The following is a 27,128-nucleotide window of genomic DNA, read 5'->3' as shown; positions in this document are numbered from 1 at the left end:
TCAGTGATTCAAAGAAAAACTGACCTCTTTAGACCCTTTCATAAACCTTTGCCTAAGAGTCAACAGAAACTGTGCAAGTCAACCATCTATTTAAATATATAAATAAATAAAACAATAAAAAGAAGAAGCTCAATTTGACTGTGGAACGACCATTAACAGACTTAAAAAGTAGTTCTCTCTATAAATCTACCTTCTCAATTCTCCAGTCCAACCAGCTTGTGTCTTGGCTTTATCCTGCTGAACAGCTGAATTACTTAACACAGCATTAGTGTTCTACTGCAATGGTCTGCCTTTCTGCCTTTCACATGGAAAAGGTTAAGCACTTAAGTAATTAGAATATTTGTAAAACCAACTGTTTATACACATTCAACCAAAGTGACCTAGGCACATCTTGAAACCCTGGCATTTTACTATGACCACATATGGTTTTACCGAAGCACTGAATAATTCCATCCCAGTACAATTACGCATCCAACATGCTTGGTTCTTTGTTTGTTTTTTTTCTAATCACTAACTTAAGCTAATCTAACTTTTGTTGACATTGCACTGATTTTCTTGCTCTCATCCATGTAGCGTAAGAGCATAAGACCATACTTCTATACAAGACACTAAACAGGGTCATTAATTAGAAAACTAATTTAATAAACAAGTAGATGAAAAAATTATCCACAAGCATGAGCAGAGGAAAATCTTTGTACACTAGCACTATTTAATTAACAAAGTCTTGTTTTGTAATTCACAGCAATGCCTGCTAAAGACATAATAAACGTCTATAGTCACTGAACAGACAGAGAATTTTAGTAGGTGTCAAGAATAATGCATATTGACTCAATACATTGAATTGCTTAGAAAATGGGCAGAACTTACAGAAAATGATGAGCCATCCTTTGAAACTGCAGCTGGGTAAATTCCATCTCCTAGACGCACAGAAAGCTCCCAGCTACTTCTCTTTGATTTGGCAATAGGAATTCTAAAAAAGAAACACACAGAAGAAGAATTTTTAACAGAGATTTCATGCTTCTCCCATTTTAACCAGAAGCGCCTGCCTCACAGGATGGTCATGAAGGATATAAAATATCATTAATCTATAGACACAGTTGGAGAGCATACTTGAAAAAAAAAATCCTAAATACATTTTTCTGTCAAATGGCATATAAGGAGAAAATACACTCTGCTTTCTTTCTAGATTTGCCTTGACACACTGGGTACACTGATAAAGTTATAGGAGGCTCTTGAATACAGCCAGCGCTTGCTGCAGAATTAGCTCAAACAGATGAAAAGCAGATGAGAAAGTGGGTTGGCAGAATAGCAACAGTGATAGCTGGAGCAGCCTTTTTAAGGGCAAAATATAATCACTATTTCTTTCATCTGATTCTCAGTAAACCTTAATTAAAGCCCAATTACAGACAAAAGATTCAGCCAAACAGTAATGCAAGTAATTTTGTAATTAATATACACTTTAGAGTATCTCATCCACAGAGCTGCTCAGGCAAACTGAAAAAAATAATGATATATCATCACAGCCCACATGCAGGATTATGCCTATTCCGGCAGCATTCCGTGGCTGCACCAGTTATCCAGTTACAGAAGAAACCCAAATCTTTTAAACTTCAGCTTAAAGAAGCACACCTGACAGCAAACGAATAAGACCTGAGTCTCCATTCTTGGAAGTTCAGAATGAAACAAGAAATTTGCAGCTATTTTACTTAAATGTATACTCAGTTTCAGTTTCCTCAGCCTAACTTTTCAAGTCTCTTCCACTTTGTTGTAACAACTGGTGTTTGAAGGTATCCTACAATTTTTCTGATGAGTGGATGCCGGATATTAGCATCCACAGGCACCATGTAGCCTAAAGAGAAGGTATGAATGTGGAGTTTAAACCCCACTAAAACAAAGATACATTATTTTGGAATAGCTTTTCTTCCACCCTGACACACACATTTAGACTCTTTGTAAGAAACAGACATAAATTCATCACCTTTAGGCCTCTTCTAAGGGTAATTTCTGCTATAATGTTGATCTATAGTACATTATAGAGCTTACTACATTTTACTGCAGCTTCAGAGTCTAAAAACTTGGGAACATGTATTTCTGTGATATGTCACATGCATCCTCCTGAGGATTCAGATGCCCAATGAACCACATCTCCCCCTAGGAAGTGCTCGGGTTCCCTGCAGAATCAACAGGGAGAAGGCCTTTTCCTCCAGAGGCCACAGGAGGCAAAATTACCTGCCTAAGCCAAAGATAACACACTGAATTGCTAAGTATTTCAACAATCATTTTAAGAAGGTTGAGTTTTTAAGCACCTGAAATCTAAGCAAGTACCTAACGGGTACCTAACTAGGCAGATAGTGTCTAAAAATTGTGCCTTGCAACGTGCCTGAAAAGGAGAAATGGGAACACTAAATATATTTAATAAATAAAGACAAACAGATGCATGCTTATCATTTGTTACTTCTGGATCCAAGGCAAGTAAGGCTTACGCCAGCAAACATTTTAACACACCTCTAAGTATCACGACCCATGGAATTCATGTAAACAGATACTGAAAATAACCAGCTCCCACAGTAAAGATGCTAAGTGTTACCTGTCACATTTAATATACAGCCACAACTGTCAAAACAACAAATCTGAGGAAATATCTATTACTTATTGGGTGCAATGACATTTCTCAGCACCTTGTCTTGAAATTCCTGTATGTCACCAAAACATTTAGACTGGCTGATAGGAAATGTGACAGACACAAGAGTTCCTGAAGAATAGGAACAGGAATTTCCTGCACAGGTAGCAGGCAGCAAACTGAGAGATGTTTTCATTGCACTTCCTGGTATCAGAGCACCAGGAAGGAGGAATGTAGCAGGGGTTTGGCAGAGCCTGGCTATACTCTCTATGGTACTCCACTGTAATAGCCAATGGGATTTAGTGGTTCATAGCAACTTCATAGTTACAGCATTTCTTGTACAAGGTAAGACCTCATCTCAAACACAGCTTAGTAGATCCACTTCACTGGTGGCATGAGATTCCTTATAAGCTTGCTGGCACAGCCCTGCGTCATACTGCATTCGACTGGAAGTGACCTCATGAATCTGGCCATTGGCCATCAAAGGAAAGACAGTCTTGTTCTCCAGCAGGGATTATTTTTGTTCGGTCTTGTCTTGCTGAGCTTTGTCAAGTGTATCTCCAAACAGGATGCACACCTCTTGAAAGGCATGACTATGATCACTGCTTTGCCTGGCTTTCAAACAGCCCCACAGGCACATAATTCCCCTCTCTGCAACACTGGTGGCCAGGAGGGCAAGGTCCAGAGCTCCATCTAATACCAAGCACGTAGCAAGTTGTACTTCCCTCCTGAAACTCCTAGATCCATTTGCACAAAGACATTTTTGACCTCCGCTAATCAAATGCTTGTGGCTTTGCAACTGTAACCTACAGTTACACTGGCTAAAACAGACATTTACACTAGACCATGAGAATCCTACTTTTTCTTCATTAAATCAAATTCCTTTCAAATAAATTACCTTGTAGTAGATACAACCCTGATGGGATTCAGGGAGGGGGGAGGGGGGTGTGTGGTTCATATTGGTAAGGATCACAAAGCCCAGAATTGAGCATCTAAGTCCAAGTTTCTTGGATATGGAAAGGAAGCTGCTCAAGTCTGTGAACTACTTTAGAAATGCAGGATTTTCTATCAGCCTAAAAAAGGGATCTTTTGGTGGGGTTTGTTTTTTTTTTTTTATTGTCTGAGAAGCCCCAGTGCATGGGAAATAATCTCTTTGTTCTTGGCCAAGGATGCTTCCTTAGCTGAGAACTCAGATCTAAGTCCTCCAAAGGGAAAACATCTGGACTTTCGAATGTATTTTCCACTTGTTCATGGAAAACTCCCCAAACTTCTGGTTAGTTTCAAAAAACTTCTAAAATTCTACATACTGGGCTGAAATCTGACTTATTCTATTTACAGGGGAAAAAAAATACTGAAGGAAAAAATAGCATCATTTTTGCCATCATAAAAGACAAAAATCTTATGGCACTTCCCCTCCAGCCTTAGATTCAGAATCTCAGAATGGTTTGGGTTGGAAGGGACCTTAAAGCTCACCCAGTTCCCTGCCATGGGAAGAGACTCCTTCCACCAGACCAGGCTGCTCAAAGCCATGCAACCCGACTTTGAACACTGCCAGAGACAGGCACCCACAGCTTCTCTGAGTAACCTGTGCCAGTGTTTCACCACCCTTACAAGTAAAGAACTTCCTCTCAGTAACTAATCTAAATCCACACAGTATGTTTTCCATGGGGTGTAACATGCCCTCCCTTTCTTCTTACAATTTTGGCAATCAACGTAACATGAAAAAAAATTACTTTATTTACATATAAAGATCACTGGCTGCAGGAAGAAACACAATTTTAGCAGCAAGATGAGTGTAAGGTGAATGGGAAGTGGGGCCACAGAGAACTGTGCACTGCTGTCCTTTGCCAAGATCATTACACACAAAAGAAGGAGAAAGCAAAGGCAGCACCATGGCCACAAAGACAGGAGGTGGGTGGAAAAGAATGTTATTAATGCCTTCCATACAGAAATGGGCAGTTCTGAACCTCTCTACTCCATATTGACTTTGAAAAGGAAGTATCATGAGCAATAGGGCACAGATGAAGAGTAGGGTGATGGCCTGGCTCTAAGTCACAAAGGCATTACGTTAAAGTGTTGAAGTTATAAAAACATGTAAGTGGTGTGAGAAGAAAAACCAGCAGTGCTTGCCTGCTTGGTTATTTATTTTCAACCTCTGATGCTGTTTGTTCAACTACAGATGATGTCGTGGTCACATAATTTATTTCATACACTGCACAGTGTATTATGTCCCTTTTACCCCCAACTGCCATGAGAGACAGAGAGGGAGGGAGGGAAGGAGATACTTCATAATATTGCAGCAATTACAGCCCCTGCTTTCTTTACAAGTTTTCAGGGAGGAAAGCAGACAACTGCTAAAAATTTTAGATCGACACATACTTACTGCGCTCACAGAAAACAGACACTAGTTAAACTATTATCTATTCTAGTCAAAAACAAACAACGAAGGAAAGCAGACATTCACAAAAGCACGTCAAGTAATAACTCTGCCCCAGCCCGACTATTTTGATGGTCATCAACCAATCAGGTAGAAGGAACTCAATATAACTACAATTTTCTGCAGTTTGTGGCAAATAAACTCCCCTCTCCCAATTACTGTTGATGATGTAATGAGCTATGATAAATGTCACCAGCTCCTAAAGTGTCAGGAAATTGAGTATAGATTTTTTTACTTCCAATTCAAAATACTAGTTCTGACACTGAGGGGAAAAACCTTACAAATTCTCTTCTGGTATTTTTGCTGCATAATACTTTATGTAAACACAGAGAAATCCCAAACTATCGTAACAAATTCGCCCATTATGAAAGATTATAACCGTTTGAAAACTACATTATATGATACTGGGTAAAGCTGTTTTTCAATTGTGCAATTACCTATTCAGCAGTTATATAAAAGTGAAATATTGACTTAAAACAATGTTAATGGTCAAAGAATCATTAAGAAATCCTTCATCATAACTTTCACAGCAGGTGGCCTGTAAAATGATCAAGAATAATGTGCTGGATTCTGTAGCCACCAAGGTCAGTTTCTGCATACAAATCTTTGCAGGGGGAGAAAAAAAGACCTTCAGAAAGTGGGCCATTCATCTGAACCAAGTTCAGAGAATTTCCAGCACTGTGAAAAGATATGTTATGCAAGCACATAGATGTATTCAGTGGGGGTAGACTGAACCAGCTACATGGAGACTACAAAGGAGCCCTCCCATGGCTCATGAATAAGTTGAGGAAATGATCAGAAAAAAATGGAGAGATGTTTAGACAGATGGCCCACTTAAAATGCCTGGGACAGGGCATAAGCAATTTTAATGAAACTTTAGATCTACCATATAAATTGTTTCTTATTTTCTCTGCCCTCCCCCCAAAAAACTCAAGAAAGGCAAATAGAAATTTAACAACTCAAACAAGAACCTATCTTGTGATGTAAAAAAAAAAGAAAAGGAAAAAGGGAAGTAAACCTCACATTTTTAAGCATTATTGGTTTAATAAGTTCATATACAAAGAAATATCCTTCACAGAACCTTCAACTATCAGATGAATATAAAAGCAGGGAATGATTAGATTAAAAGAATTCTAAACAGAAGTGTACTGCCAAACAAAACAAAAATCTAAGCTTTACTATCTGAGTACTTTCAACACTTTCCAACATAAAAGTTCATCTTTGCATAGAGAAGATAAAAGCAGCACTTTCACAAGATTATTTTAAGAACTAAAAATTATGTGAAAGGAACCTAAGAACCTGGGAATATTTTATTCAGCAACTGGAAGTATTTTCTACATCTATTCACACGCATTTTCTACATACATTCAGATTGATCCATCTATACATATCACATGTACTTTTACATAAAAATAGGGTTTCCTTCTTTCTGCTTTATGTGTGCATATGCATACATATGCCCCTGTTCACTATGAGTATGAAAATATACCATTATTGAGTAAATTATAGCTCTGCATGTCATACAAAATAATAAACTCTGGCCTGTGTGCCAGCTGATCAGACAAAGGCTGAAAGAATTACTCAATGGTTATGTCAAAATGGTTTTACATTACATTTTCTTACATACTTCATTTAGATCAATAACAAATATGTATATTTATACCCATGTACTCTACCTGAATAGTGACCACAGGAACAAATTAAATTACATGGAAGGCGAACTATAAAATAAAAAGCACTGCTTTAAAAGGATGCTATGGAGTGGCCTGTGCTTTTATGCAAAACAGCATACATCTGGAGGCTTCCTTTAACAGAAGCCTTTTGGGCAATTTGCATTGACATAGTGGCCTGCAATCCAGTGCCAAATGAAAACCTCTAGTGCCTTCATCAGTGAACCCCTGATCAAGGCTAAATAAAGAAACAGTTAAAGCTAAATCTTATAAATCTGGGGTGAATTTAGCTACCTATAGCTAAGCGTCTGGCTAAACCCCTTTCATCTTCATTTAACTGTTAAGTAACCCTGCAGATGACCTGAGCTCACCCTGGCTCACCCTCTTCCACTCTGAGGGTCTCCAAGTGTGCAAGGGGTTGAGTCCTGCAAAGAGAGTGACCCAACTGCTTTATAGCCAGCTTCCTCAGCAGCCTGGCAGGATGCAAGAGCTCCTCTGCCAAAGCTGCCTCCACAGCATGAAGAACAAAGTATGCTCCAGGCATGCAGGCAAACATCAACAATTCAAAGCCTCTTGAAAAATCCTTTATGGCCTTTAGCTTTAACTCCATCAGCCAAAGGAAGCAGGATTGCTGCTGTTGCCCATCTTGATATAACAAATTCATGTTTGCTGCACATACATCCAGAGAATGAAAGACCTGGGTTGTGCGTCTCCCTCAGCCTGTGAGGGTTCACATCTACCTCCCATCTCAAGAAAGAGCCAGGGCCCAAGCAGGCATTAGGGGACTCGCCATCCTACACTGCTTATGGTAGGAAGGAACAACAGACTCATGAAGACTCAGAGAATGCAGCTTTGCAGACTGATGACGCATCCTCCGGGACAAAGAGTTTTGGCATTTGGTCCTATGCCAAGAAATTTCTATGCACTTTGCATTTAACAAACTGGACAAAACACAAAGCAATCCTGGGAGCTGCAAGTACTGCCCAATCTCTCAGTTTCAGAGGACAGTCAGACTGCGCAGTCCGTCAGCAGATGCCAGCATACCTTGAAAACTACAAATAAATAAATGTAAAACAAGATATCTGAAACTCATTTCCTCTCCTATGACATGTCAGGGTCTACTTTAGCTTGGTTTCTCTTGGAAAAGGAAACATCACAAACATTAATGCTGTAAGAGATGTTGCTCCTTCTCTCATTGCAAGCATTTGTAAGATGAGAAGCAAGGAAGATTCCAATCGTGTTCAAAAGCAGAGAAAAAATACATTTGTTTTACATATAATTTACAAGTCTGTGTTCTGATCTGTTCCTTCATACCATCTTTCCTAAATCAGAAAAACTATTTACCAAAGAAAACCTACTTGCAAGAGGTGTGTTTAACCAGATTAGCCAACCATACTGAGCTGTGCATACTGATAATTGTTGAAGATAGAAACATCTGAAAATCTGTTCATTGTCAAGAAAAAAAAATTGGGCTAGTTCTCCTCCATTGAAGTAGCTTCACAACTTTGTTTCTCTCTAATATCCTTAATTTTTAATAGCAGTTCACTTCGAAAAGTAGGAAAAAATTATAATACACTCCACAAAAGGAAAATTACAAACTCCTTTCCCTGTGCAGATTTTCCTGTACTTCCTTGAACAAGGAAACTCATTAATTCTCTTATTCTGCAGATAGTTGTGAATAGTCTTACAATAATTATCTCACTTTCTTTTAATGTTCAGAGCTTCAGAATAAATCACTGTGATACAGCAGGGAGGACTTCAGCTCTTGTTAGCATCATCCAGCAGCAGTTATATTCTTCCATACAACATGATGGCATTGGGCTGTAGCTGCTTGCGGGGCAGCCTGCTTCCTGCACCTCCATTCAAACAATGATTGTGCCCAGTAATAATGTGCTATTTTTTGCTTTCTATTTAGTTTAGAAAATTACAGGTTACCTTTGTGTGTTAAAAATAGGCAGCAAACAATCTCTAAACTGCTAATATGAAAATGGAGCTGAAATTATGAAAAATTACCTACTGATAAGTTTGATAGGGTAACAGTCGTTCAGTTTTGTATCTACACATAAGACTACTCTCCATCCTCAATTATTTTTTGAAACATCCAAACTCAATGCTGTACTCATCCCAGTAGTGAAATCTGCATGACTCATAGCCTATTAATCTCCAACTAAATTGTCACTAAGCACTGTAAACTGAATTCAAAACACATTTAATCCATCTTCTCTTTTGTCAGAATTTAAGATTTTGTTATTCACACAATTTTTCAGTAGAAGTTTTGGAGCGTATGATATCTCAGAAGTAATCAAGACAACATTGAGGGTGTGAGAACATGTGTTTTAGTTAATTGCAAGTAGTTCTCAAAGCAAACCATTCCAATCATCTGCACTTACGCTGCTTTGGATCACATTGCAGAACAGTCTCAGGACACAGGAACCAGATTCCTGTCTGATGCTAGACAGACAGAAGCCTGACTCCAGAACTGCATGCAGCACACACCAGCCACAGATGGGCATTCAGTTCACAGGACTGGATTAGAACTAATCAAAAGTCAAACACATATAGTGAGAGTATCAGCTCCTCATCACGAAATAGAAATCCACTTGTCATGACAGCTAGATTACATATTGAAGAATTCTTTATTCACATAGAGATTTTGATCTTAGTGACAATTTCTGCAATTCCACTCCCTCAAACCCACAAACTCATTCAGATATTGGGCCAGAGATTAAAAGGTAAACAAAACATGATAGTTAAATTCAGGCTCAAACCCCCTTGTTTAGTTGCCACAATAAAAAAAGAGAGCTAAGACGTGCTTAGCACCTGCCAGCTCCTTTCAGTTGAAAGCAACGAGAATACTGCACGACGCAGCACATCTGAAAAATCATTCCATCATTTGCAGGAGAACACACACATATTAGAACAAAATTTTAAACTTTAATTTTGGGGGAAAAAAAGATAATCTTGGCTTGAAATCCAGTGCTGCCTCCATCCTGTTATATGATAGTATCTTCTTGAATGCATCACTGTTTCTTCAGCTAACAGTAATTTTCAAGGTTAATCCCCCCAAAACATATTAAGCTATTTCTTTTTTATTCAGAGATTTACATCTGCACCCATAAACTGACATATCCACCATTAAGGGCAGTAGCATCTGACTGAAATACAAACTTTCTTCTTTAAAGAACTGCTGTAAGACAGTGAAACCTGTCAGCACCTGCTCAATTTACTAAGGGAAGCATCAGATCAAGAGTAAGAGACAATTACTTCAGTTGAGGGAAAAGGAAAGACATCAGAGTAAGGTCACCTCTAAGGAAATTTGGCAAAAGCACTGTGAGCAAGAACATCAGCCTTCCTCGAGGCCCATAGGGAACACAATGTGTGAACTAACGAAAATTATAAATTACATTAAGCTAACCAAAAAGATACCCCAAAACCCCAAAATTACAATACAACAAACTGTCTTAGAGCCAAACTGAAAATGCCTTCTTCTAATAGAACACCACCTCCAAGTATCTTTTTGAGGTTAACAATTAAGCATTGAATGCTGTCTTTCCTGTGCTTAATAGTTTTATTTAGGTCTTTCACCTAAGCCTTACTACAACACCCTTTTTAATCTGTCAGTCCCCTTAGAACTAACCAGATCATATTGCCAGAAGTATGGAATTTTTGCCAGGCTTTGTAGTATCAATGATTTGACTTGGTCTCTCTAAAGCCTGTATCCCAAAGGTCATTATTTAAAACAGAATTATATTTAATTTTTTGTGGATCTTGGAAAATACAATGCTTGCATCAGATTTAAGTAGGGTTCCAGGGTATTGTAAGAACTCACCCATCATGCAGAGCTTACCACCTCCTGCAAACTTGCTGCAGCCAAACAAAAGAGTACATCCAAGAGCTTAACCATCTCATGCCAATGAGATCAATTCTGTAATACAGCTGTACCGATCCTGCTTCTTCTGCTGTGATTTCTCCTCTAATTGACACTTAATTCAGGAAATACACAGAAGGCGCATTCAGGATGAGACACAGTCTCAGAAAAGGATGGTCAGATTTTCTCTTACTAGCCATCCTATATGCCATAGTCTGAGAAACAGAAGATGGCCAAATAACAGTGATTAATTTGCAACAATATATTCTTCCAGACAGTGGCTAGCTTTTCAAAAAGATGCTTCTTTACCGCATACACAAGAACTAGTGCTGGGTGACAGCAGAAATACCAGTGAGGTTATCTACCAAACGACAGACAAATGTGGTTAGAGTGTTTGGATAGAGGTACTCAGGACAGCTTCTGACAGGCAATGTGATAGCTACTTGCTCTTCCTAACATGCAAAAAATGTTGCATGTTTCATAGATTCTAAAGCTTTGTTCTCTATTTCTTCTGCACTAGATTCCGATGGAACAAATTAACACCACTAATTCTGTTAAGCTGCAGAGGAAAAAAAAAAATAGCAGATGAGAACACCCCAAGAGTTCATTAAAAATTATATTAGATAACATATCTTCAATAAGTATATCTTCAATAAGTACTAATTTCTCATGTCTAGACAATTATAGCACATAACAGAGCCCCAGTGCCTCGCATTACCTTCAATAGATCTTCTACTGCACTTTCAGCTTACACCCAGAGTTCACACAACTGAGCTTTCACCACCTGATATTAATCATCTTTACTCTTTATGACTAATGGAAAGAGAAAGGTACCTCTCCACAATGAGTTAGACCTTAGATGGGCTGAACTACCTTTGGGTGATGCTTACCTGTATTTATGACGTTACTTGGGAACTATGAATCTGGGTCACAGAAACCCAGGTTCAAATTGTCATATGTATTGAAAAGAAGATAAATCTCTATTGCCCTCCATATATTTTCATCCTTTTAATAGGACAGTTGCTATTGTTTCTATTATGGTCTCACAAGTAAAGAGAAGAAAGACAGTTAAGAAAAAAAAAATGTGTGCAGGTTTCCTACTTAGCTAAAGTTACACACATCAGATGTGAATGAAAGAATCTCAGAATAAATTATTAAAGTAGGGTTGATTGTGAACAAAAGAAAATTGTAACAGCTAAGTGCCTCATGCTCAGTATTAATAAAAGAGACTTGTGCCCACTAAGCTTTCTGCTGACTAAAGTTGAAGTAGAGAAGCCAGGCCGTGTAGGCGGACTGGACCTGAGGAGCAGCAGTAACACAAAGTTTAACACAAAGTAGGTCTTCTACTTGGATTTCCTTTTGCTTTTTTAGGGAGAATCATGATCAATGTAGCATGGCAACATAAAAATGGCCATACTGGGTGGCCCAAATAGCCATCTATTCCAATACTCAGTAATCAATGGTAGATAGACAATTGAGGTATAAGAACAATAAAAGAAGTGTAGCCACACTTCTACAATGTACTTAACTTCCTTCTACTTCCTTGCCTTTCATCAAGACACTTAGCTCAGTAATTCACAAAGAAATAAATTTCCTAAATACAAAACATTTTTCATACATACACACTATATATATAAAAATAACAACCTATATATAATATAGAATCACAGAACAGTTTGAGTAACATGCCATATATAGTACTTTTTTATATGAGATATAAAACATTCTCTTTAAACATGATTTCTTATACTTCCAAGTATTATTTAATGAATATGATAACACATATGTTTGAAAAGATGGTACTGTTGTTCTTAGTAAGCTTATACATCAAACTATCATTCTGCAAATGTTCCTATTCTATAAACAACCATGAGCAGATAACTCGTCTGTGGTCAAAAGCATGTTCAAAAAGGACATGAAGAATATTTTTTTTCTAACACACAAAACACAGATACATTTTGAAGAGCAAATGTGAAGTAGAAGAACTGTCATGCAAACATGACACGATGTACATTACTTAATTGGTTTTGATACAGTGTCTGCAACTACGCCCACTGGTATCTCCTGAAAATTTAGATGGAAAACTAAAAAAAAATATCAGAGAAGAAACAAATAAATAGCAAGGGAAGAGCCAAAGTATTTACAAAATACACCTTCAGAAGTAGCGTATGGCAGCTGAGAGAGGATACCTTAGGAAGATCTTTGGAAATAGTTCTCACAACTTTCCCTTCAAGTCCAACCCCTCCTTTGAACTCTCCCACTCCTGCTGAGGAAGTCAATCACAGAATCATAGAGTGGTTAGTTCTTTCTAAGCCCAAAGTCTCCTTGCCCATATCCAACGCATTTCTCTAAAATACAAATGACTGCAGCCCCTTCTGGCCTTCCTGTGCGAGACAAGCTAGCCTTGTCTCTGGGGAGTTGTGCTCTACCCTATAGAGGCTGTGAACACAACAATTTCCCAGGGCAATCCCACTTTTTCCAAACTGTGAAACAGCAAAATGCTATCAGCTCTCACTAACCCTTCCACGTTTGGTAGAAAAATGGAAAGCAGGGCCTGAAGAACACCACTCATGTCACCAAGATATATCAGATCACCACCCATGGCAGAGAGAGAAGCCTCAGAAACACGTACCACAACACCGGGATAAAGACAGAAGCTTAAAGCCTGGGAAGGATAAAATCTAAAAAATACCCCAGATTTTTGAAGTGCTTTCCGTATCTGGCATCCAGCAGATGAATTATTTGTATCATGGCACTACTAACTGCAGCAAGCCAGATTTTACTAAGCCCCACAGAGAGACAGGATAAAGACTTGTCATCTTCTCCTTTCTAAGTCAATGGGTAAACATCCCTGGTTTCAAAAGAAGCAGGTCCTGAGCTGTTCTTTCCTGTCCAGTCTTTCTCACAGCAAGGGCTTTGAAGATATATGCTAAAGGGAAGCCACAGCCAAAACAAACTCCAAGCACCACATCTAATTACACAGAGAAGTAAACCACTAAAGACTGGTCTGTGAAGGATATTAAAGAATCATTCATAGTCACAAAAGGAAAGTCATCTGAGAAGTAGTCTCAACACAGATCCAGGGAAAAACATTCAGGCCTCTGAATACTTACTACAAGCCAACAGAAATCAGGATATTTTTTATTTAAGACACCATCTATCCCAAGTATCCTATCTGAAAAAAAGATGACATATCCATGTAGTCTTTCTTCTAAGGTTCACAACACCACCAGGTTACAAAGACAAAAATATACAGCACCTAAGGAGGAACCTTAAATGCAGGTAGCAGATCACCGATCTTTTGTGTCATGAAAATCACAGGCATGAGATTCTACTCCAAGATAGTGAATAGCAGCACAATTAGCAATGTGATCTCTCAAGTAATTCTCCCATTAGAATTACACAAATCTACATTGTCACGTAGCAACAAATAGGCCTGCGGTCTTAGATATAAGAAAATGGAAAATGTTCCTTTTTTACTGCTGCTTGGTAATGGACATAACAGGAAATATCTTAATAAGAAAGTGAAGAAAGAGCACTCCAAAGCAGATTCTGACACTAAGGCAGGACTCATTTTTCTCGTGAAAATGCTTCCTCAATATTTTCACTTATACACACACACTCTAAAACCATGCAGAAGTGACCTGCCTCTCTAAAAGTTGAAAAGAAAGCAGTCTTAGCTCAATCTTGTATGTTTACACTTTTAATCTTACCCTTAAACAAGACTGAATTGAGCATAACAGCACTGAAGGTCAGCTTCTATACCGGCATATCAGATTTCAAGCCAACAGTCTTTTATTTAAAATATGTTAGATAAAAAGGTAATATGCTCTCTGTAAGAGTTCCCTTGAGGTTAGAAGAACCAATAAATTAACTGTTACCATATGTTTAGCTCCTTTTGGCAAAATTCAGTAACAAAACACTGCCAAACCTCTTTTGGCAGGTAATAATATTTGGTAGCTTATAGTACAACTTGAGGGGAGAAGGAAGACTGGACAGAAAGCTTGGAAATTATTAGAAGGAACTGCATTTCTATCTTTATATAGTTAGCTACATGCTGTTGAAAGAAAAATTCTAACAAAGTCAGCTCTATGGATCTGATCTATAATAAGCAGCTAACTCCTCAAAAAGAGCTGTATCAAATGCGAACTCAACCATTCCACCTAGTACAGTAATGCAAATATTCTGCATTTAGCTTATTTAAACCATGCTAGATATGTATGCTATTTTGCAAATAGGAATACTAATTCCATAAGCTTCTCAAGTGTTAAAATGCGTATTATTAGTGCTTTCATTACAGTGGGTGTATTTCATTACAAATGAGCGAAGTCTGGGCTTATTCACAACGGCATGTTCTTCAGTTTAACTATATATATATATGCAATTAAGACTAAAATACAACTAATAAAAAGCCTTTAACGCTACACCTTTAATTGTAATTATAAATATAGGAATTCTGGGCATTTTAAGGACATCTATTACAGATGTTATCAAAATCCAGCTAAACAGGCAGGTGTGAACCAGCTGGTCCTGCTCCTTTACCAAAAAAAAGCAGGATGTGCTCGATAAGGTCACAATTATTAAAAAAAAAACAAAACCAACGCTTTTTCAGATATGAAAATGTCAATTTCATATTTTTTTAATCATCTACCATAACATACTCTAAATTCATTACTACTCTAATTTCCAATAACATGGGTATAGCCTGTTGTTCATGCCATTTTGATTTTGCATTTAAAACCTCTGTATTTCTTTAATCAATTGCATCATCCCATTAAATTCTAATTTTGAGGTATATAAATCACTTGATATTCAGCTTACAGTTCCACACAGATATCTGGCAAGCAGTTTGAAGCAGGTTGACAGGTACAGGCCAGACATCTCACTTCTTAAAGTCATGCTATTGCACAGTTAATCCTATATTTGCATTAATTTGCTTACAAGCACTTACAGGTAAAAGTAATCCTAAAGTGTAGGTCTAAAGATTAGAATATAAGCTTCTGGACAGTTTTTCCAGATGAAAAATATTTTTTTCATTTTACGGATGCTTGCCTCATTCAGCCATTTGGGATTTTGTTAATAATCTTGTCATTACTATATTCATCTTCTGATTTCTTTTTTTATTTTTATTTTTTTTTTTAGGAAGGTAATTTCTGTGAAGACTTGACACTGAAATCAGAGACTTCATTACCCTGCAAGACACATCCACAGTTCAAATTATTTAAGAGGGTTAAACAAAATGCAAACATTTAATGCAACATTAAGCATGTGAAATAAAAACTTGATTGCCTAAAGAAAGCATGCTATGCTGTTACCCTGGTGACAGGTTAAAAAAGGACTGTGAGCTGAATGGCTGTATGATATGAAATTAAAATGTTTCACATTGAACAATCCAAAATGAATTGGGAAAGGTTAGAGCAGAGGAGAGAGAAATCAATTCTCCAATGGCAATGGTGAATGGAAGTGAAGTCTGAATAGGATTTGCCAGTGGGGTGCAACAGCTGCCAAATATCCTGCAGCCAAAGAATTACAATAATACTGATGAAGTGTGCAAGAGCTTTTGGAATCATTGCAGGGAACAGAGAAATACTCCTACAATAATGAGGCCATTCTGTGTCCCATCCCACTTTCACAGCTGAATCAAAGGAAAAAGAAACGGTTGAAAATCGTAATACTCAATACAGAGGTATAAATGAATTATCTATCCCTTCAATCAATATCTTATGTTTAACTATAGCCCTTATGAACCATGAATGAAGCAAGCATGCTAAAGAATGGACAAATCAAGACACATACATGTAAAAGTATGCAGACAATACTGAATGAGTTTTTCTTCCTATACATTTTGTTGACAACATTTCTACTGCAATAGCATCCAGAATAAGCTACATGCTACACAAACAGCAGGACACAAGCAGTGCCCCAAGGAACTTCAAAAGGTAAGGTGCTGATGTTCATACTTATCTTTTTTATGTTAATAATTTCAGGAAAGCAACATTAGTAAAGCTTCTCACATGAAGGCAGTTACACATGCATTTACCGAGTTTAGAGTCCCACAAAGTCAAGAAAAACTTTGCCATTCCATAAAAAAACTCCAGCACAACATCATTTCTGCCCATCAAAACTCCAAATAAAATGTACAAATGGAGAGGAAAAACTACGCTAAAAGTAGCCATAAAATGATCAGGGAGCAGGTGGCAATTAGCACTCACCTTTTTAGTACTATGGTTTTATGCATACACATTTTACACACAGACAAATATTAAAGAACGAGTTTAGGAGGTGTAAACCTGCATGACAGGAAGGAATTGTTAGGCTTATAAAAGGGATCAAAGTAAACAAAAGAGAGGGTCCTTGTGGTAAAGATTGGCCAAGAGGTTATAAGAAAAGCACGGATGAGAAAAGGGACAGATTCACAACTAAAAAGGGCCAGGAATATGGCAGCACAACAGAAAACATTCACATGTGTATACTATGTAAATTCAACATTAAGTGAACAGTAGCCACAGAAGCTTATAAAGCTCCTACAGCAGCTGCTGTTTTCCCAGCAGACATGATGAAAATAAAAAATAAACATAGGGGCTTAGCCAGGTCCATTTACTTTGGTGAATGGCTTTCCCACCAGCAATCACCTCAGCAAGATACATGCTGCTGCTCTGGGGATCCTACCAAGAGATGTTCAGCAAGGTTCAAATTCTTTCATAATTATTATCTTCATCATGATTTCATAATGGTTATCAACTGTAAAGACTCAGCAAGCATGAATCCCTGAGTGCCCAGGACACCTTTTTTCCATACAAATGACATAAGGGTGATAGGCTACAACAATTTCCCGTAACAGACCATTGTTTCTGGAATATATGTTCATGAATCAGTGGAATGATGGCTCTGCATTCAATGCCTATATAAACACCTTGTATTACTTCTGTTTTCAATTTTGATTCCATTAATTTAATCTAAAGAAAAAACATGATGCATACATTCTGTAGAAAGTCATAAATGCAACCTTGAAATGCCCCATTTAAACTTTTCTATTTTACATAAAAGTTCATTTCCACTGGCCAAAAATATCTGTTTCGAATATCTGCGTCAACTTACTTGTCTATAGCACACACAATCCCCTGTGACAAGCAACTGAACAATGTAGGAGTGTAAATAATACCAGATTTTAAAGACAGCTAGGATATTACTTAGGGCAGCTGTTTAGCAGTGATTAAGCAAGATTACACACACAAAAAAAATAAAAATTTAGTCATTATTTATGAGAGGTCAAAAGAACAACATTAAGTAACACCTAAAGAGACAAGAGAAGCTTGTCACAATCAGAAAAGCCCATTATAAATAAGGATAGCACATGAAAAAAGGGGAAAACAGAGTCTTAGTACTTTACTAGTCTATGGGGAAAGAAAAAAAACACACAGTGGAATAACAGCCTGAAGCTGCAGTAGTTACATAAACATACTGAGGTCTTCCAAAGGCATAACAGTAAATCAGAAAAAGAATGCTTGACTTGTTGACCAGGAGACCAGAACAGTAAGGATAAGACAGTGTTATTTTCATGAGCTAAGGATGACTGCATAACTCCAAAGTGAGGGAATAAGGAAAGCCACAAGTGGGCTGGACTTAGTCATCCTTACCAAATGAAAACAAAGCGTTTTATCTTTATATGACACTAGAGGGTATTTGTAGAGTAAGGCAAAGTATAAATATTTAGCTGTACTTGCCATAACTGTTCATGTTATTACTGCAGCTCTAGGGGAACAAAAAAGTAAAAATCACATAATGCAATTGACATAATTCAGCAGTGCCTGTGACTGTGCTGCAAGAGCTCTCCCCCTTTCCAAGAGGCCCATTCAGATGACTGCAGTGAATTTTCCTGACATCATCTTCCTTCTTTTTAAAATTAATGTAACATAACCTTATTTTGTGCTGCTCCAGCAGTGCAGAAGAGCCAGAAAGCAATCCTATTGGGCAGCTGACCATCCTTCCATATGGGGAAGCCCTAGGCTGGCAAAGAGTTGGCTCTGTCCCAGACTCCAGCAGGGTAATAGGTGTAGTCTATGCGAAAGCAAGCATGCCTGGGAGGTGGAGGGCTTTTCTGCTCTCCAAGTCCTTTCCTTGCTGCCCTAATCATGCTATGGCAAGGCAAAGCAGGCATCCGAGCCATCATTACTAGCTCTGCCTGAGGATTTATGTCAATATATCTATACCAAATCAATCTAGACACAAACCTCCAATAATTCATTAAATAAAAAGCTAAATATATCCATTTCCATCCTTGCAGTTCACCAGTCGTGTTATGTCCACCACACTGGACCCCTGGATTTTCAGAATTTTTAAACACATAAAAATTCAGCCCAGCTATTTCAGAACTTGACAAAGACTTGGTTGTATCTTGTCTCTAATTTCTCACTACACACTTTCCCTTCCTGTAAGAGCATTACTTTATGCTTAGAAAGCATTATCCATTCTAGATCTCAAAATACTTTATACATGTATAAATGTATATAAATATACATATATAAATATTGATAAAACCTCAAAAAAAACAGTAAAGTATTGGGGCCATTCTGTCTTTTTGGAAACTGAGGCCCAAACAAACTGACTTCTCCAAGGTCCCAGAACAGTTAGGAGTTTAACCGAAGACTCCCTAATCCCAGTCTTCTATATTAAACACATAAGCAAGAAAAAACTTTAGGTTTTTTTTTGCTAGCAATGTAAAACATTTTCCAATGTGTTACCATCTTTTTGCATGTAGTGTCAGTTAATATGGGCATGCAGCCTCACTGTTTTTTTCCAAGTCATAAATGATGAAAGGGTAAAACCCATAGAAAAATTAGGAAAATACACTTGGCAGCCAACACAAGCAATGCATAGGAAGTGCTGCAGGCAATTGGGTTTAGAAGTATAAACATCACATTAGTAGACCCATGAGATAGCATGATGTAGCCACACCTGGAGAGTCACTCTCCTATTCCCGTCCCAACCCACTAATGAAAACAAGGCTGAAGCCAAAATGTGAAGATTCAACTGTACAACATCATTTTTGGTCTCAAAGGCTAACTACATCAAACAAACGTAAAATAAGCTGGATTCACTTCAGCCAAAATATGTTTCTACTTGAAACAAGATCGAGTTCTGTCTAGAAGACCTCAGGATTTTACTAGATGCTGTAAATCTGTTCAGCAGCTGTGGGTGGCACCAGTTTCACAATAAACTGGGCTGTCGAATAAGTAGGAAAAGTCCTAGGTGAAATAGCTGAAAGCTGAACAATGAAACAATCATCAATTATTCATGGCTCTTTCCTGTAGGAAACATGTGCCCCCATTAGCTGAATATCACAGTGAAATATTCATACTAGTATCTGGCTCACAAAATACCAAGCATTTAATTTGCTAACCATTTTAAGAATAAAAGCGAAGAACCAAACCACCCCACAACAACCTTTTCCCCCCCCAAAAAAAATGGTTAAATAACAATCAGTTTTGTTTTTTTTTTTTAAGAAAGAAAAACACGAAACAACCACAGAAAATGCTCCAAGCATCCAATTGCATCACAAAAGTAAATGTCTGTATTCCTGTAACTCTCAGCATGCACAGGTCTCTAGGAGCTGTTTTAGCTAAGGGTTGGCAAATTAATCCTAGGACACCATTGGTGAGGTCTGGGGCACATACCAATGCAGACAGTGGAAACTCACCTGTGGGTGCTCCACCCAAGTCATAATACAATTTATTCTAACACAGGAAAGGCAAACCAGCCTTTAGCTTGTAGCCTGTATTAACCTCAAAGCCACACAAACTACTGCAACAAAGAATTCCCACTACAGGCATCACATCTAATTGAAACTAGCTGAAGAAAGTTGGATGTTTGATCCTAATGAGGCAATAGCTTGCTGATCATCAGAACGTGTTCCAGCAAAAACCCTACAGTTGATTCGGTCACCCAGGGGATTACAAAATGCATATTTTCCAGTCACATCCCTGCAAATATCATTGACTGTAGAGATGAACCCCCCCCCCTCAGAAATCTGCTACTAGGCTCATCTGTCGCACAGAATTAAGGCTGTCCTCTGCATTCCTCTTATATGCCATCCTTTGCTCACCTGTTCCTCCTTGCTACATGTTCCCACTCTTGTAGCTCTTCCAGAATAATCTCACTTGTCGTGAGTACTTAACCTGCTTCTGTCAGAATGATCTAAAATATTATTAAACTGTTTCTATGTTAATATGGGTCACTTTAGCAGAACCAGAGTAGAAAGACACTACACACAAAGTCACGCCTGTACACCAGGTGAGGAGAAGGAAAGGCAGTGACCAAGGGAGGAGCTGGCTTGGACAATGATTCCTTAATCTGGCTCAGCTGCATTCCACCTGATGAAAGTCTCAGTAGCCCTGATAGTGAAAGGTGGATCTTCTATGAAGACTTCCAAGCATGATTCTTTCTATTTATCTGGCTAGAATAACAGGCCTGAGCTTGGGCTGAATAAGTCATGGGGGGGGGGGGGGGGGGGGGGGGAGGGAATCCAAAATACCCCTGCAGTTGTGAAAAGAAGGCATGTAGAAGGCATGTTATAAATATTTCTTTCTCAAAAGGGAAAAGAAAACAAACCAAAACCAAAGACAAGCATGTAACTCAAGTTCAGCAGAAAACTGTCTATTTGACAGCTGTGACAAGTTTAGAAGAAATAATGCATGATTTCAAAATACTACTTTTCAGTGCAATTCCTTACACAAAATTTTTTCAACTGCTTTCACTGCAGGCAAAAGAGAAAAAATGCTGTCAACATTAATAGTGCCAGAGAGCTGACATTTTGAAGATGATGCTCAACATGGCAGTGTACTTTTCCAAACCATTAGGAGAATGTTATGGATCAACTTTGGAGCATGCAGTCTGTCTAATCCCCTTACATCCTCCAAAATGGATTTAAAATACACACAAACTCCAAATGCCCAATTCTGCCACAGTGAACCGCATCCAAGATTACAACTGTCCTTTTTGATTTGTTGCCAGTAGCACAGGTTCCTACTCTGCACTTTTTGTTTACTAATATTTTTCGAACAGATTGCAGTCATACCAATAAAGATGTGCTTTCTATGGCCACAGTCCTGCTCCTTAAATGGTACCCATTACATGGAACACCTTCAAAACCAAGTCAGATGCAGTTCTGGTAAGTTAAGGAAATGCCCTGAGGAACCCTTGCGGGACTGCAGCGACTTCTATATTCCACAGTCCTCAGTCCCCTCTAGAGGGAGTCCCCTAACTACTCTAAGGAATAGAGAACATTGCCCAGGACACCACATAATCTTCTGATTTCATTCTGCCTCTATTTGACCTTTCCTCTGAAGAAGCTGCATGATTTTGGGGAAAAGTGTAACATTACCCGGATTTCTTTTCTTCAAAAGTTACTTACGAGTAAGTCATTTTGCATTATCTTGTCCTTTCTTGGCCTCAAACAGGCAGCACATGAATACCATTCATGGCAAGAGAAAGTGGTCTTCCCTGTACTGAAAAGATTTGTTAGCTTCACCATTTATAATCTGAAAAATGAGACCTCGATCGAGTGTTACAAACTTCATGTAGTCAGTCTCTGCTGCTTTCTCTGCTCATGGTGGAGGAATACATGCGAGGGAGTTAGGCTAGGACTCAAAAAGTAAGCTAAATTTTTTTCAAAGCAGTGCGCATTTGTTTCCCTACTGCAGCACAAGAAGAGATGAATGACCACTCAATGCAATACTTCATTTATGTATCTGATATCTCAGTTAGTTGCGTATGACTTTTCTATTAAGATACACAGACACCTAGTACTAAAAGAAAATATTTGCAATAGAAAGAAAACATTAAAAGATTTTGCAAAAATTGGACTCCTGTTAGCAAACAGGAACTTTTTACAGCCCAGAGGAAAAATTCTCAAATCACATAGAGCAGGGAATGCAAGAGCAGTTTGAGAATCACTACTTAGATCAACAATTCCTGTTTCTGACTTTACGTACAAAGTAATCTATTCTCTATAGCAGTACCAGGGTATTTAACTCACTATGCTGGCCAGTAAAAACTACAAACAAGGCTCCTACTTATTCTCCCTCATACATCTTTTATTGAGAGAACAGTGGTCTTTTGAGTCTGTTCTCCTCCTTATGCCATCTGCTATAGAGGATATAACTTGTAGAAAAAAAAAGGTGCTTAACTTCCCCCTATAGGTGCATAAGGCAAGCGATGACCTAGCCCTACATATGCTATATATTACAAAGTCGTTATGCTTGCCCTAAGTGTCTCTTTTTTCCTTTTTTTCTTTTTTTTTCAACACCATATGGTACTATTTATCTTTGTGGGTACAAATAAAAATAAAGACTTCTTGAAACCACATTTGATTTATTCCTGACCACTGTAAAATCAGTAATAGAATACACTGTCAAACCACTGGCATGGAATGTGAATAATGTCTGTCCTCCATTCTGACTTCCCTTTCACACAAACATGCAACTACATCACAGAATATGAGGCCAGAAGAAAGACTCATGCCAAAGTTTGGGTCCACTGTACACAACCATTGCAAACACCATTTACCCGAGCAAGTTTCACAAATTCAGTTGTTCTAATAGAAGGTCTTAATGGATTGACAATTATGGGCCAGAGGACAAGGGGTAATGGGTTAAAACTTAAACAGGGGAAGTTTAGGTTGGATATAAGAAGGAAATTCTTTCCTGTTAGGGTGGTGAGGCACTGGAATGGGTTGCCCAGGGAGGTTGTGAATGCTCCATCCCTGGCAGTGTTCAAGGCCAGGTTGGACGAGGCCTTGGGTGATATGATTTAGCGTAAGGTGTCCCTGCCTGCGGCAGGGGGGGTTGGAACTGGATGATCTTAAGGTCCTTTCCAACCCTAACGATTCTATGATTCTGTGACAACAAAAGCTAACGGAAAAAAAAGCATACTGTTCCAAGAAGCCAAAGAAGTGAATTAGTGTTTTGACGCAAGCTACTGTGATGGCCAATTAAGAGTACTACCGAGGTTACTAGAAGCTGCTATCCAAAAGAATGAGGGAGTGGGGGAACAAAAGCACCAAAAAACACACTTCAAGCAAGGTGCTGACTCTTCCAGCATCTACCAGTCAGAAAGTATTTTCAGAATTAGACCCTAACCTATTAAAATTCTTCATCAAGGTAGCAAATTACTCATGAATCCACAATATTTTAAACCTCTGTAGCTGAATATTCATATTATCCCCAAGTGCTTAGATCACTTCAAATGGGCACATGGGAAATATGTGATGCTCAATTTGTGGTTAGTTACTAATGCAACAACATTCTACATTAATGAAACTCCTGATGTGCATTAATTACTGTACTGGCTTGTAACGCATTTTTGTGCCTATTAGTTTGCTAATACATAGAATAAAAATAAGCATGTATGACTTGTGTGATTAAGGAATTGTGAGCCACAGCTCATTTAAATTTAGAAAAACCGGACTGTATTAAGAAACCATGCAGGTTTCTCACCAGTGCCTCTTGTGCATGAGAAGATGCCATTAACAAAATGTATCAGCACATCTGAGTTCCTAGAAATGAACTTACCTTGGAGTCCCTAGAAATTTCTGTGATCTCAGTTGTTCAGACACATACAAAGATGCTGCTGTTGCCAGGAGTTCTCTTCTTTCGAGATCTGTCAACTTATGCCCTAGTTTTCAGAAAGCAGTTAAAGAAAATGCATTAGATATCACAGACCAACAAGGACATAAAAAGTAACAACTACCAGTGCAGACACTGAACAGTCCTTACGCAAAACTTGTATTTTCTCCCCCCTAAATTAAGATGAGGCTTAGCACAGCAGACGCTCTGAGTTTCATAGTTTAAATTGCATGTTTTCACACAGATCAGCCCTACTGCTAACACTGGTATCTCTGTTAAAAACAATTTGACAACTGAAAGAAAAAAAAAATGGAATGATGCTGCAGCATCTTGTTTTCGTTACTGAAATGTCACTGGTTGACATATTGTGCCTCATGCTGGTAAGGAATCCATCTGTACATTAGAACTTACTCAAAATATACAGCATTCTTTTTCAGTACTTTACCTTGCAAAGACTTCAGAACTTCCAAGCAAAAGGGATGTATAACTCAACAGTATAAGCCCCAGAAATACATGGGGATAAAGCTATTGTCAGCCCTAGGTCATTTAGTGCCATTTGTGTAATCATTAGTTTGCAGCTAATGGAGTTGAGTCATGTTTGGCACTTCATAAGCAGAAAATGGCTCAAAGTAGCCTACAATCTGAAAGCACACAAGCTAATAAAGGTTTGGATAAAAAGGTGCAAACCAGGGTGAGTGGAAGTGGCTTTTCTCCCAACCTGGTTTTGCTCCAGGAAGTAAAGATTAGTTAGAAAATCAATTGTCCATTCAGCAGGCTAAAAGACAGAGCACAGTACCCTCCCCACCTTCAGGTTAGAAACCACACAACACCAATTTGATATGAAAAACCAGCAAATAGGTGGCCAAGACTTGTGTCACCAGAGAAGTAAAACAGTCAAAACTGATGCAAGAGGGAGCAAAAGGACAAGTACTCAGTTCATAAGGCAGTAGCAGGAAATTAAAGTTGACATAGAAAGGACAAGAAGTGCAAGGCTGAATTGTCACAGAGAAAAAGAGGCAAACTTTATCTTCAGGAGAGAGATTTTGCACAGATGAAAGCAGAAGTGTTTAAAAAGCCAGAGGATAACATGATAAATGAAGTTAAGAAAAGATAAAGGTTAAGACTGAAAGATTTAGCTGAGCTCAGTTACAACACAGCTCTCAAGACGTACTTTATATGTACATATCACAGCAAATGCAAATCATCCATGTCAAATACAGATTTCACTGAAGTTGAAGGTATGTGGGAGGAGGGGAAGGGGTTCAGTAGGCTGCATTCTCCTGAGCAACTGTGCCCAGGGGACATGTTTGCTTCCAGTCCTGCAGCAGAAAAACAGTTACACAGCTCCCTTCTACATCACCAGTCTCTCATCACCTCAGCACTACTGCATGCAATATTAATTCACATTCCCTAGTACTGGTCACTAGCAAGTGACAGTTTGTATCAGTAACATAAAGTAAGACTAATACAATCCTCAAGAAAATCCAGAATGAGGCCTCTGGAAAGGACTGGAGCAGACTTTACAGTAACAAGTGCAAAATCTCAAAACAGGACATCTTCTGCACAGGACCCATTATTCCTCTGGGCATATTAAATATGAATAGGTAAAGAGGCTGCTTATTGTCCACCTCAGCAATGCAATCATGTCATGATGATGGAAATACACTCATTACAGTTCCAGCTAACAGTACAAAGGAGCTGTCACAGGACAAAAAATGAAAATTTAAAAATAACAAAAGCCAGCAAATCTGTATCAATCCATTTTTAATTCAGTCCATATTAACATATCCTGGCTAAAGATTACTGCAACTTCCCTTGCTCAGTGTTTATTATTTTTTATCTGCACTGAAATGAAAACTGTCTTCACTTTAACAAATGCATGCAGAAATACAAATGCTGGAAGGCTGAGTAAACAGCTTGAGAAACAAACTCGATCTTTCCTTTGCCAGTTATTTGAAAAACTGATTGCAAAGCAAAAGTCAAAAAACACTGAACTTTTGTCCTATATGCATATATACACACAGGCATATGTGTATATATAAACCTTATATGAATATACAATGCAGTAACATCAACTATCTGGCTCCAAAATGTGCCAATTTTTCAATTGTACACACAGGGAAGAAGCCCTGAGCTCATTTTTCCAAAATGTTGTATCTAAAATTGCTGATTTGTTTAAATGTCTCAGGTAAAGACACATCAGGAATCTACACTAAAACCTCTGCTTGTTAGTCACCCTGCCTAACATCCATGACAAGTCCATGTGACTGCATGTTCCCACCTGCTCCAACACACACTAATAGTATCAACTCATAAGAGAACAAGGTAAAACTAGAAAGATCCCAATTTGAAGGTCTTATTGCATGACTTTCATATTGGATTAAATCAATAACTGCTTTTGCACTTGCTGTGCTGCAAGAACTATTTTCTCCCTCTATCTTCAATAAAAATCAAACTCCAAGCAAGGAACAAAGGTCAATAATTTGAAACAGGTTAACAACTGATCAAGAGTTACAGTCACTGCTTCATTATTATAAACAGGAAAAAATATTTATCCACTTTCTCTATTTGTCACTATTTGCATTATTAGTTGCGGCGCAGATACGGTAAGCAGAAAACTGGTCATGACTGTAGTACCCAGTGTAGGATTTCTGGGAGATAATATAAAGTGTTAAGAAGGAGATACCAAAATTGAGTTTTGGTCTTTGGCAATAAAGATACAATTCTATCACAGAATGTCCTTAGCATAACTTTGGAGGTAATACCTTGGAAGCCTGTTTAAAGGCTGCTTCCTAAGGACAACAATTTACCTTTTTTATACAAGACAGACTGCTATCAGTACAGCCTTAGTTCTCTGAACTCCAGACCCATTTCCCTTCTGCTCTTGCTCTGCTTGCTATGCTTAGCAGAA

General features: G+C 38.2%; 1 protein-coding gene across 3 annotated transcripts in view; it reads right to left on the bottom strand.

Moving 5' to 3' along the window:
• The window catches only part of PCCA (propionyl-CoA carboxylase subunit alpha), a 283,684-nt gene that overhangs the window by 117,528 nt on the left and 139,028 nt on the right, over positions 1 to 27,128 (bottom strand). For all 3 annotated transcript variants that reach the window (XM_057402101.1, XM_057402102.1, XM_057402103.1), the window contains 2 exons: positions 24,164 to 24,266; positions 868 to 970 (listed from right to left, as the gene is read on the bottom strand). In XM_057402101.1, coding sequence (XP_057258084.1) covers positions 868 to 970; positions 24,164 to 24,266 — 206 coding nt within the window. The remainder of the gene's footprint in view (positions 1 to 867; positions 971 to 24,163; positions 24,267 to 27,128) is intronic.

The sequence above is a fragment of the Pezoporus wallicus genome, unplaced genomic scaffold (genome assembly GCF_028554395.1).
Source record: "Pezoporus wallicus isolate ANWC-B61680 ecotype Strahan unplaced genomic scaffold, APGP_CSIRO_Pwel_v1 contig_6520, whole genome shotgun sequence".
Lineage (NCBI taxonomy): Eukaryota > Metazoa > Chordata > Aves > Psittaciformes > Psittacidae > Pezoporus > Pezoporus wallicus.
This window is presented reverse-complemented; position numbering and strand designations above follow the sequence as displayed.